Source organism: Macrobrachium nipponense, chromosome 26 (assembly GCF_015104395.2).
Source record: "Macrobrachium nipponense isolate FS-2020 chromosome 26, ASM1510439v2, whole genome shotgun sequence".
Lineage (NCBI taxonomy): Eukaryota > Metazoa > Arthropoda > Malacostraca > Decapoda > Palaemonidae > Macrobrachium > Macrobrachium nipponense.
In genome coordinates this window covers 793,461-806,915 of record NC_087215.1, presented here as the reverse complement: position 1 = coordinate 806,915, position 13,455 = coordinate 793,461, and the positions used below count along the sequence as shown (strand labels likewise).

At 43.3% G+C, this 13,455-nt stretch overlaps 2 protein-coding genes across 2 annotated transcripts in view; both read left to right on the top strand.

Moving 5' to 3' along the window:
• Nucleotides 1-10,711, top strand: part of LOC135199751 (mucin-2-like) — a 37,728-nt gene extending 27,017 nt beyond the window's left edge. Inside the window, 1 exon segment of the mRNA XM_064227908.1 lies at nt 10,593-10,711. Coding sequence (XP_064083978.1) covers nt 10,593-10,711 — 119 coding nt within the window.
• The window catches only part of LOC135199955 (COP9 signalosome complex subunit 1-like), a 161,180-nt gene extending 148,671 nt beyond the window's left edge, over nt 1-12,509 (top strand). Inside the window, exon 12 of the mRNA XM_064228081.1 lies at nt 10,926-12,509. Within this exon, the coding sequence (XP_064084151.1) occupies nt 10,926-11,156 (231 nt within the window). The 3' untranslated portion in view covers nt 11,157-12,509. The remainder of the gene's footprint in view (nt 1-10,925) is intronic.
• The last annotated feature ends 946 nt before the right edge of the window (nt 12,510-13,455 follow it).

Below are 13,455 nucleotides of genomic sequence, written 5' to 3'. Positions count from 1 at the left end.
GAGCCTGGGAAGAGAGAGATGCCGACCCTTGGTCGCTGGATGTCGTGAGGAAAGGGTACAGGATCCCGTTCTTGAAGTCGCCCCCGCTATCCTCAACACCAAAGGATTTGTCTCCCTCTTATCGAGGAGAGAAGCAGAAAGTGCTTTTCGATCTGCTGGAACAAATGATCGAGAAGCAAGCGGTAGAACAGGTCTTCGACCTGGAATCACCAGGGTTTTACAACCGCCTGTTCCTGGTGCCGAAACATTCGGGGGGGTGGCGACCCGTCCTCGATGTCAGCAGTCTAAATCTCTTTGTGAGAAAGAAGAAATTCAAGATGGAGACGACTCAATCGGTGCTGTCAGCTTTGAGACCGGGGGATTGGATGGTCTCACTGGACCTCCAAGACGCGTATTTCACGTCCCCATCCATCCCCAATCAAGGAAATACCTGCGATTTGTCCTGAAGGGGAAGGTATTCCAATTCAGGGCACTTTGCTTCGGTCTGACCACAGCGCCGATGGTTTTCACCATTCTAATGAAGAAAACGTGGCAAGGCTGCTTCATTGGAGAATATACGGATCTCTCTCTACCTAGACGACTGGCTTATTCGAGCCTCATCGCGGCGAACGGTGTCTGGAGGACCTGCACACGACCATGACGTTAGCAAAGTCCCTGGGGCTTCTGGTAAACCTCGAAAAGTCGCATTTGACGCGTCTCAATCTTTAGTCTATCTGGGGATTCAGATGGACTCAGTGGCTTTTCGGGCTTTTCCGTCCCAGGGGCGACAACTTCAATGCTGGAGAAAGTGGCGACCTTTCTGGGGAAGGAAACATGCTCGGTGAGGGAATGGATGAGTTTGCTGGGGACCATTTTCCTCACTGGAGAAGTTTGTTTCTCTGGGAAGGCTCACCTCAGACCTCTTCAATTCTTCCTAGCCAACAGTTGGAAGAACAAGCAAGATCTGGAGGCGATCTTGTGCTTAACAAGAGAGGTGAAGGATCACCTAAGTTGGTGGTCAGATCCTCGGAAGCTCGCAGAAGGGCTCTCCCTCAAACTTCGGAACCCCGACCTAGTGTTGTTTTCCGACGCGTCGTCCACGGGTTGGGGAGCAACACGAGGGAGAAAGAAGTGTCGGGCACCTGGAGAGGGGAAACAGGTGTCCTGGCACATCAATCTGAAAGAGCTGTCAGCCATTTATCTGGGCTCTCAGGTTTTTCCAGGAAGAAGTATCCGGCAAAGTCGTTCAGATCAATGCGGACAACACCACAGCGCTGGCATACCTAAGAAATCAAAGGGGGAACTCACTCGCTTCTCTGTTTGCCATCGCAAAGGAACTCCTGTTGTGGGCAAAAGCGCAAGAAGTCACGATCCTGACAAGGTTCGTGTCAGGAGTACAGAATGTTCGGGCGGACCTTATCAGTCGACGAGGACAGCTGTTGCCGACAGAGTGGACCCTTCATCAAGAGGTTTGCCAGTCGCTGTGGAACCTGTGGGGCTGTCCACAGGTGGATGTCTTCGCAACGTCCAGGACGAGAAGACTTCAACTCTATTGCTCCCCAGTTCTGGACCCGGGAGCAGTCGCAGTAGACGCCCCTACTTTGGAGTTGGTCGGGCCTAGACATATACGCTTTTCCCCGCTCAAGATCCTCGGGGAAGTGATGAGGAAGTTTGCGGCATCGGAAGGAGCGAGGATGACTTCTCAATCTGCCCCCTCTGGCCGGCAGCCGACTGGTTCACAGAGGTGATGTCCTTCCTGGTAGACTTTCCGAGGACTCTACCCTTAAGGAAAGATCTACTCAGGACAGCCCCACTTCGAGAGGTACCACAAAAAACCTCCCCGCTCTGAGTCTGACTGCGTTCAGACTATCAAGAAGTTGGCCAGAGCGAGGGGTTTTTCAAGACCTGTGGCGAAGGCGATTGCCACCGCAAGGAGACCCTCCTCGATCGCTATGTACCAATCGAAGTGGGTCCGTCTTCAGATCCTGGTGCAGGAAGAAGGGCATTTCCTCCACACAACCTCTGTGAGCCAGATAGCTGACTTCCTTCTTCATCTGAGAGAAGAAGTGAAGTTGGCTGTTCCAACTATTAAAGGCTACAGGAGCGTGCTTTTCTGTAGTCTTTTAGACACAGAGGACTCGATTTGTCTAATAATAGGGACATTCACGATCTCATTAGATCGTTCGAAACTAGGAGGTAGTCCAGCCTAAAGTACCCTCGTGGAACTTGGATGTGGTACTCAAATATTTGATGTCGAGTAACTTCGAACCGCTTCATTCAGTTTCTATCAGGAATCTGACGAAGAAAACGATCTTCCTACCGCTCTGGTGACGGCGAAGAGGGTTAGCAGAAATTCAGGCCATTAGCAAGCATATCGGCTTTTCAGAAAGTAGTGTGGTGTGTTCTTTAAGTCCCATGTCTTAGCAAAGAACGAGAATCCTTCCAACCCGTGGCCGAGGTCCTTCGAAATCAAAGGGTTGGCAGATATAGTTGGGAACGAACGTGAGAGATTCCTGTGTCCTGTCAGGGCTCTAAAGTTCTATCTGCAGAGAACTAAAGCTTGCAGAGGTTCATCGGACAATTTGTGGTGTTCAGTGAGGAAACCTGATCTTCCTATGTCGAAAAACGCACTGGCGTTCTTCATCAGGAATACGATTCAAGAAGCGCATAATAAGTGTAGTGACAGTGATTTAAAGCTTCTAAAAGTAAAAGCTCACGAAGTGAGAGCTATTGCTACTTCGGTAGCCTTTCACAAAAATATGGCTCTCAAAGATATTTTGAATGCCACATTTTGGAGAAGCAATTCGGTGTTCGCTTCACACTACCTGCGGGAGGTGAAAGTGACATACGAAAATTGCTTCTCCCTCGACCATACATTGCTGCAGACACTGTTTTGGGGGCAGGAGGTAACACTCATCCTATCCTTTAGGGATTAGGGGGTTTTTAATTTGTGTTTATGGTTGTGGGGTGACCGCCTGGGGCGGGTCTCCCTTCATTAGCTTAGTTAAGTGGATACCTTTGGTAAACTAAGCCAGGTGGTTGGTATTTGTCTCGTTGCCCTCATTACTATGGTCCATGGTCTGTCACGTCGTGGTCTCGCCCCTGTTGACAGATCATCTGGAGTGCACCAGTTATATAGGTCTCTACCTCGCTGGCAACTCTAGTAGCACAAGCAGACTTACGTGGCAGTAATCACGAAGCCAGCTATGCTAACAGGTAAGGAATCAAGATATCAATTATCTGCACATATGTGTTTCCTAAATCCTCTATTCTGTCTCTCCCACCACCAAAGGTGGGATTCAGCTATATATATATCTGACAGGTAAGTTGCATGAACAAAATGATATTGTAATGATACAATTAAGTTTGTTCATACTTACCTGGCAGATATATATAATTAAGTACCCGCCCACCTCCCCTCAGGAGACAGTGGAAATAAAAATTATGAATAGAAAATGGGAATGATTCCTGATACCCGCCTCCCAGCGGCGGAATGGGTACTAACCACCTGACTCCCACTACGTGTGTCGTAAGTTTTAAATTCTGTCGGTGTCGGAAATTATCAGCTATATATATATCTGCCAGGTAAGTATGACAAACTTAATTGTATCATTACAATATCATTTTTATAGGTGTTTCTTGAATAGCTAAGGAGTAATATTGTCATGAAAAAAATGTGAAATTATCTCAGAAAATACTGCATGAAGCATTCCAAAACTAAAATGCATTTTTTGAAAAGAAAGTTTGTTCATGAAACTTACCTGTCAGATATATATATATAGCTGTATTTTCTGAAATCCGACAGAATTTTAAAAACTTCCGACACACGCAGTGGTCGGCCAGGTGGTTAGTACCCATTCCCGCCGCTGGGAGGTGGGTATCAGGAACCATTCCCATTTTCTGTTCATAATTTTTCTGTCGCCGGTGCTGAAAACACCTGTTTTCAGTACCTCCGTCTTAGGATTTTGGAAACTTCATTGCCGCTAAGTATCCTAATTGTCTTTTGAGTTTATTTACTTGGTTTTATGTGGCTAGACATACGCTAGATCCGCACTTGGTATGCAAACGGAGGGGGTTCAATGGGGGTTCCACACCTTTGGGACACGGCTTTGTTGAGATTTGTCATGTAAGGAGTGTGAGGACTTTGTCTATCCGTAAGGAAGACGTATGATTCGTATGTACGCAATTAATCAGTAAACATGTCTAATTCCGTAAGGAAGACGTATGATTCGTATGTACGCAATTAATCAGTAACAAAAGTCAGGGTAGTGAACCTGCTAACCTTCCTGTAGACTTTATTTTGCCTAACCCTGTAGTATGGCCTACGGGCTATGAATATGTCTGCGAGAGGTGCTCGCTCTCCTTCATTGCTGTGAAGAGTGCTACTTCTGTAATTGTTACTCCTAACCCTGTAGTGTTGCCTTCGGGCCCTAAAACAGTGTCTGTAGAGGAATTGCCCTTTCTCTGATACTCTTTCGATTCGTAACTTAGAATCGAAAGTGCTTGCTTTAGAGAGCAAAAGTGAAGTGCAGTGATACCCCTTGTGTAGTGGAGGGTGCGCCAGATCGGCCTCGTTTCGCCTCTAGGCCGGGACCTCTGCTTGACTCCCAGGACCCGGGGAGAGAGCATGTCGAAAGCCGAAGGCAGGGTTACAAGGACCACCCCCACCGATCTGGGCTGCCTTCGGCAGTATCTGATGAAACTCCCCAGACTGCCAAAGTGCGTGCGCGTGCACGAATCCTGAAGGATTGCTTCTCGTCCTCCGAAGCGTCCTCCCCCCTGTGCAGGGGTTGGAGCTTTCGGAAGGACTCACGCCCTCTAAATAGAAGCTTTATAGAAGAGGACGCTTCACGTCCTCTCTCTCTCTCTCTCGTTATGCATTTCAGTGAGAAGTAAGAAGGCGAACGTCGCCTGAACACGTGTCCGTCTTTCCACCGAGAAATACGTAAAAGAAGTCATAGTAGCAGGACGCTTTTGAGAGTGGACGTCCGAGCTTTATTACTGTGAGAATAAGAAGGCGTTCCCTCTCGACTTGGACGGGACGCTCGGATGGACGCCAGGCTCGCGCGGGTGCACGCCAAGCGCGCGCCAGTGGCACGAGCTGATCGCACCAGCGCACTCCAGGTGTGTCGCCTGGCTGAACGTTTATGTTGAACTCTTCAAGCTCTTGTTTCAGATTTGGGCCTAAAGAATTTTTACCTCTACCTTCGGTGATACCTTCTACCTCACCTGCAAAGAATGTGTAGTAGGCAGTGCTTTGGAGGAAGCTTAAAGTGAACAGACAACTTCTTCTTCGAAACCCAGCAAGACATCGGGTTTCGTGAATTCAAGAGGTCTCTGTCAATTAATATTGCTTTTCGCATAGGTGGATGGAGTTAAGGAAAGCTCAAGGGAAGATCTCATTTGCTCTACCGCAGTCAAGACTTTGTGATAAGGCAGTTACGGGTTATGTAAAAGCTCGACGTCCTACACGTCATGACGCTCGACTACTTTCGGTAGGATTCTTGCAAAAGCACTCATCAAGAGGACGCTCTTCAGGAAAGCGCAAGACAGGACTTCCTTTGCCATACTGCCAATAAATTTAAGTTGCAATTTTAGTCCATCTGAAAGGGCTTTTCAGATGATAAATTTTGTTAGTTTCTAAGTTCGGGACTACGCTGCCGAAGTTGAACATCGGGGTCCTACCTGCTGAAAGCCCAGTCTCTTATCAGGATTCTTGCCCCCTTCCTCGATTGATACGAGAATCGGAAAAATAATATGCTCGACTTCCTGGATTACGTTTTGTCAATTCAGTGATTTTCCCCCATTGACAATATACTATCGTATCCCCTCATTGACAAAATATCTCTTTGTCCCGTAAATGGGTTAGTTCTCATTGACAAAATATCTCTTTGTCCCCGTCAAATGGGTAGTTCTCATTGACAAACATCTCATTAACTTTTATATTGCGTAAGCGGATAAGCTCTTATTGACAAGATTCGGAAGAGCTCTCATTCATCATTCGCAGACTCGTACAAGAAATAGACTTGTAGACTACGTCAATGACCGCTTATGTCCAGTAACATAAGAAGCTTGAGCTGTCTGCTTCGATTCTCTAAGTTTTGTTCATGAAACTTGCCTGTCAGATATGTATGTAGCTGTATTTCTGAATTCAGCTATATATATGTCTGCCAGGTAAGTATGAACAAACTTTATTGTAATATAATATCATATTTTGCCTTGCGTTATTTTACTACTGGTTGGTTCAAGTCATATACGCTTGCTGTAGTTACCTCTTCGGATGGCAACCGAGAGGTCTATTGTCTATTATTTTAAGAACATTTAATCGTTACTCCCTGCAGCCTTCCAGGAGTTTCCGATTTATCTTTTACCGTTGTATGGTAGTGTTCTGACGACACAAACGCATCTATATATTTAGCGTTTTCTGTTTCGCTTAAATATACCAGCTTGAGAGTCTCTTTCTGCTCAAAAAATAACGGACATATTTCTTCGTAGAATAGGGTAGCTGGCAACCCAGACATAAAGTTAAGAGACGACGTTCGTAAGCTGCTGCTGTGTCTGTCCTCCAGTCCAACCGAGCCAGTACCAGCTCGTGCGCTGTCTGCGCGGTAGGTTACGTCTCTCTCTCCTGCGGGATTGACTGACTAACCGTATCTCTGTGCTGGCGGTTACGTCTCTCCTGCGGGATTGACTGAATAACTGTATCTCTGTCCTACAATCATGGACTTTAGCCTAAGATTGAGGGGATTTCTTATGTGAATGAATAAACATTGCATTCGTTTTGCCTTGCTATGTTCAACAGAGATATCTCTTAATCCTTTCGGTGCTCGTTACCGCACGGCGCACGGTATAGAACTACGAGTCTACCGCAACATTGCACTTTTATATGCTCTCCTGCTTAGGCAAAGCGCAGCCTTATTAGGGAAGTAAGCATACTCGGGGAGGGAATGGATGAGCTTGGTGGGGACCATTTCCTTCCTGAAGAAGTTTATTTCCCTGAATAGACTGCAATTCAGACCTCCACAGTTTTTTCCTACCGGGAAACTGAAATATTATTCAAGATCTAGGAATGATTCTGAACATCTCTCAGTGCGTCTATCACCTCGGTGCCGGACATCTGGATAGGGTTTCAGATGTCCTGGATCTTAATCTGAAAGAAGTAGAAGCAATTCGGTCGTCCCTCCAGTCCTCGAAACGAGTTTTTGGAAACCAGTGTTCCAGATCAACTCTGATATTCCACAGCTCTCTCATATCTTAAGAAGTGTATCTTCTCTCGGTCCCTGTTCGAGTTTACGAGAAAGAGCCTATTATAACAACAGGCGTAAAATGTAACGATCCTCTAGAGGTTCGTTACAGGATTGCAAAAGTCCGTACGAATCGTCTCGATCGACGGCAGCAACTACTGACTTCCGAGTGGAATTTTTCTTTAGAAGTATGTTGAGAGTTGTGGAGACTTTAGGGACGCCCTTTCATTCTTCTCTTCGATATGTTGAGGACGAAGAGGCTTCTTCTTCTCTGCTCCCTTATTCTCGATCCGGGATCGGTACCATAAACGCCATCCTATGATATTGAACGGGATGGATGTTTAGTCTCTTTTCCCCTTTTTTCAATCGCTTAGGAAATGTAATAAGAGGATTTATGACGTCACAGGGAGCGACAATGACGCTGATCGCCCCATGTTGGCCTTCAGGATCCTGGATTCACAGAGGTCACGTCCTTCCTAGTTCACTTTCCAAGGACCTTTTCCGAAAGAGTCGGTCTACTCTAACTCGAAAGGTACCTATAACCTCTCCGCTCTGAGTCTGACTACGTTCAGACTATCGAGATGTTGACAGGAATAAGATTACCGTCTTCCCTTTCCGTCTGAAGAATGGGATAAGCTGGCAGTCACAACTATTAAAGAATACGCAAATATGTTGTTGACGGCCTTTCGGGCTCAGAGATTTGCTTCTGTCAAACAACAAAGCCCTTCACGATCTTTGAGTTCTGTGGAATCTCGAAACTCGCTCATCATCTACTTTTTGTCTCACCTGTTTTCTCGGAGTCAGACACTCGTGCGAGATCAGGCGACATATAGTAGCCCTGAGTTTCTTGTTGACGAAGTCGGTTGCGTTTATACACCCCCGATGATCGTGTAAACATGAGACCATGTTGGACTGTCAGGCATTCTTCCTCCGGGACTGAATCGCCTTTTTGCTCCTCGCTCCTTTCTCCTGCACCAGAAGCTCGAGTCAGGAGTTGATTCGCTGACGACGTTGGGTTGTGTGATACACCCCCCAAGGTTTGCTTAGATTGAATCGCCAGGCAGTCCAGACACTCATCCTTCAGCGAAGAATAGTGCCTTATGCTCTTCAGGGTACAGCCTTGCTGTCCTTGATTCGTCTGACTGGTCAACTGGTCGGTCACCTGACTTTAGTACAGACGGACTGACTGTGCATGTCCAGATCGAAGCTTTCAATATGGAACTTAGACGTAGTCTGAAGTTCTTGATGTCAAAGCATTCGAACCTCTCCTACCTGTTAACTTCTTGCATGTGATCAGGAAGGCCTTCTTCTAACCACCCTAGATACGACAAAGAGGGTTAGTGAGATTTTAAGCCATCGTCACAAGTTTTGGCTTTAGAGAACACAAGGCGGTGTGCTCTCTAAGCCTTCCGTTGTGGCCTAAGAATGGAAACCCGTTTTGTCCTTGGGCCAGGAGCTTGGAAGCAAGGATGGCACAAGTTAGTGGGCAGGAGCCAGAGAGAGTCCTTTGCCCTGTCGGGTCTCTCAAGTTTTATCTACATAAAACTCAAGAAAGTCGAAGTCATTCGGGCAATCAGCAGTGTTCCCAAAAAGACCAGACTTGCCCATATCGAAGAACACCCTGGCTTTAGTGTTAAGGAGTTCTTTCAAAAATGCTCCTTCATTGTGTTTGCACAAAGATTTGAAATCTTTTTATCTGAATGCTCACGAGGTGAGGGCGCGGCCTCGGAAGCATTTCAACAGAGCATGGCACTCAGCAACTTCCTGAGTACCATGTTTTAGCGAAGCAACTCTGTGTTCACTTCACACTCCCTGCAAGATGTGAAGATGGCATATGAGATCTGCTGCTCGCTAGGGCCGTACGTGTCTGCAGACACAATCTTGGGGGCAAGAAGTACCACTCATCCTATCCTGTAGAAAATGGTTAGGAAGAGCTCTTAATTTAGTTGTTGAGTCGCCGACAACGGCGACTTCTTAACTCTTAAGCCTTAGTTAACACACCTTAACTTTGGCTAGGTTGGTCAGGTGGTGATATATATATTTTTATATATATTTATTTTACTTCTTAGCCCTCATGGTGTGGTCAATATGGTCTAGTCACGTCGTGGTCTCGCCCCTGTTGACAGATCATCTGGAGTGCACCAGCTATATAGGTCTCTACCTCGCTGGCAACTCTAGTAGCACAAGCAGACTTACGTGGCAGTAACCACGAAGCCAGCTATGCTAACAGGTGGAACCAAGATGTAAATCATCTGTATGCATTTGTTTCCCAAAATCCTTCTATTCTGTCCCTTCCCACCTCCAACGGTGGGATTCAGCTATATATATATCTGACAGGTAAGTTTCATGAACAAAATGATATTGTTATGATACAATAAAGTTTGTTCATACTTACCTGGCAGATTATAATAATCAAGTACCCACCCACCTCCCCTCAGGGGACAGTGGAAATAAAAATTATGAATAGAAAATGGGAATGGTTCATGATACCCACCTCCCAGCGGCGGGAATGGGTACTAACCACCTGGCCGACCACTGCGTGTGTTGGAAGTTTTTAAAATTCTGTCGGATTTCAGAAAATACAGCTATATATATATATATCTGCCAAGTAAGTATGAACAAACTTTATTGTATCATAACTATATCATTTTTCTTTCCAAAATATATTCTTTTTAAATATTAATTTTCTAATTATCTTGTATCTCAATTTTTATTGTTAATCTGCAAAGCAAGGAGAATACAACCATGTATAACATTAGGTGATAAGTTAAAAAATGAGCAAGAAAATATTGGTTCCATTACTGATGTTGCTAATGCATAATATTGCCGTGGTCCTTTGGTAGCAACCCCCTAGCACCTCTTGGGTTAAGGTTGCAGTGTGCCTTCAGCCCCCAGCTGCAACCCATTTCGTTCCTTATGCTGTATCTCCTTTCGTATTCTTTTTCTTTCATCTTGCTTTCCACCCTCTCTTAACAATTGATTCATGGTGCATCTGCAAGGTTTTCTTCCTGTTACACCTTTCAGACCTTTCACTGTCAATTTCAGTTTCAATACTGAGTGACCTCATAGGTCCCAGTGCTTGGCCTTTAAACCTAAATTGTATGTGAAATTCAGTATGACTGAAATGATTGTTTACACAGTTGAACTTGAAAATTTGCTACAGACCAATTAATCATAATACGTAGTTATTAGCTATGAAATACACCCAGGTCCACAAAGCAAAGGATTTTGATGCCAACTTCTGTGTGCCTTTAGCATAAACAGACTTGCTGTTCTTTCCAGTATTGTTCAGCTTTGCTGCCATGTTGTGTAATGTGCTGTTGATATACGTAATTCTGTTTTGAGTACATTTTCTTTACATCTGTGTAGTTTGTGATATTTTGGGAATTTTTACTGTATATTACCTTTTGGTAAATGACAATGTTAATGGAATTATTATGAGGGCCATCCTGCTGAAATTAGAGCTGGGTTTTGCTTTCCATATTTAATGGGCAGACATGGGGGTTTGCTTGCTTGCTGTATGTAAGATAAGTTTAATGAGAAAAGCAAGTGCTCAAAAATATTTTACCCAAATAATTGTTGGATTTTGTGGCTGATGTATATATATTTTAACAGACCATTGTAGAAATTGTTTTAATTTTAGATATGTTTATTGATCATTGACTACAAGTATATTATTTCCTGATCGATGATTTTTTTCAGATTCTATACGCCAAAGCAGTGGAGGAAAGAAGCATGACTTTTGAACGATCACTGGAGATGGGGCGGGAACACGTTATGCGAGTCAAAGGCCTCATTCTGAGATCTGCACTCATTAAGAACCAGATACATGTTAAGAGTCCGCCACGTGAAGGAGGGGGAGGGGGTGGTCAGGGTGGTGGTGATGTCACTATGGCAGCAACAAACAGTTCTGCAGCGGCTCCTAGGAACTAGTGATTGAGAACAATGACCAGGCTGTGTTGATACTAGACCTGGGTGTAGTTATTTATCTTTGTTGGCTGGTGTGCATAAGTGTGTGCCATCAGAGAGATGACTCGAACACATAGAATTGCTCATCGTCAGTTTGCCCCTAAATAAAGTGTCAAGCTGCACATCAGTCAGTCATGCCGCTTGGTGGCATATGATGTGTGTATGAGAGTACCTATTGCTTGCGACAACTATGCAGGGGTTTGTGTGACGCTCTTGCCTTCAACGTAAACATGACCTAACGCAAGAACATAGTGCGGAGAGCTTTATATTTATGCGGCCGTACTGGATGGACCTCAGGAGATCTGTGAACTATGTACCGTTATTATTTCTTGGTGTTATGAATATATTGTACAGGAAAATTCCCAGTCATTGAAACTTGGTTTGCTAACAGAAATCACAGTGCATCTTACAGTCATAACCAAAGCAAAAATCAAGATATTGCAGCAGTTTTGACATCTGGCCTTAGTGACATGCAACACCATGCCTGTTCTTAGTATGGAGGGAAAATTTAGCAGGCAGAACTGTTGCTAGAGGTGTAAATACCGAGTATGTTACAAGGTGATGTTGATATCAACATCACTCTATACAAGAAATAGGATCCTGGTTGTTTTTAATTCATAGCCCAACCATTGAGATTGGAAGAATTGGTTTTTATTGTAAGGGAAAAGTTGATCATAAGAAATTTTATCCTTCATTTTCTAATCATTCCCTTAAATCGAATTTAAGTCCTCCAAGCACGCAAGGCATTCCTTAGTTATTTGTAAGTACCTCAAGCTGCTGTATCCTGTTATAAATTTATGTCGAGTTTGAAGTACTGGGTACAACAATAATTTGTAAATTTATCATTCACATGATATAGATCAGAGCCAGCTATTGCTGCTGTTGTTATACATGCTGTGATTTAATTAAGAGCAGTATTTATGAAATTTAAAAGAAGAGAAGTTGGGTTTTGATTTTATCCTTGCAGGTTTACGAAAGTTATGATAAGCAGAAGCAATGAAGTAAAATATTGACATTAGTATGAGTACTGTCAATCGTTTGGGAAATTTTCATCTTTGTTTTTCCTTTTTGTAAGATAATATGTGATTTTTTGCTTTATTTTATTTTTTATTTTACTTTGTTTTTTTTTTTTTTTGTAGTGTGATGTAGCTATGGTGTTTCAAGTCTCTGAGGTGTTTGTCAGAATTGCTGTAGACCTTATTACATGCCATCAATAATTATTGATTTTTTTCTCTAGCTTGTCTTTATACCTTCCTTTAATATTATTTATTGTTTGAAGAAAATATTTTAATAATAATTTGTTAATGCACAGATCAACCAACTAGTCTCTTTTTCCACAGATACTACTTCATTTTTTAATTTTTTTTCCTATAGTATATTAGCATTACAGTCCTGTTAATTTACAAACTGTCGAACACCCAGGTGAAATACTCACCTTAAATTTCCATGATTCTCATGGATAATATGATTATTTTTTCAGGCTGATATCAGCTGCATACTCTTGCTTAACAGCATTACAAGTGCAACTTATCAAGGTGTCATTTTTTAAAAATTTATTTATTTTTTTTTTTTTTTGTACCACAAGGAAATGCTTCCACTAGAATGGGTGTCATTACGTTGTACGACATTACTGTTTGCAGAAAATGTCGTGGCTGATAACGTAATCCTGACAGTTTCACCTTACTGTTTATGAGTAAATTTATATTGGCTTGAAAGAAAAAGTATTGGATACTTGGCCTTCATGAAGTTAGGTAAATGTTAATGTGCCAAGTATGAAGGCACGATTTGAATTTTAAATTCTCTTTTCAATTCCTTTGTGATACCCGAGAGAAGTAAAGACATTTATATAAATACCTTTTCTAAAATTTCTGTTGATTGGATTCCATGACAAGTTGTGCCGACATAGAAAAATCATGGTTAAAGCGGTGCTGCTTATTGTTTTACAATGGAATAACAGTTTTGGCTTGTAAAGGGAAGGGCTGGGAGGGCTTTAACAAATGCTATAGTGATCCTTCTCTTGAATGTTGAAACATAAGCATAATTGATATCTTTTCTAAATATGCTTCGTGTAAGTGAAATTGGAGCTGCCTTTTCTTCTCTACAGTGAACTACATAGCTCGAGGAATGAGTGTTTTCTGTAATTTTGACATTTTCTTAGTAAACATTAAATTCTGATACTCCATATCCTAAACCTGATTGTTGATATAAGTGCAGCTCACTAATATTATTATACACAGGGGTAATACAGAGTAACAATTTGTTT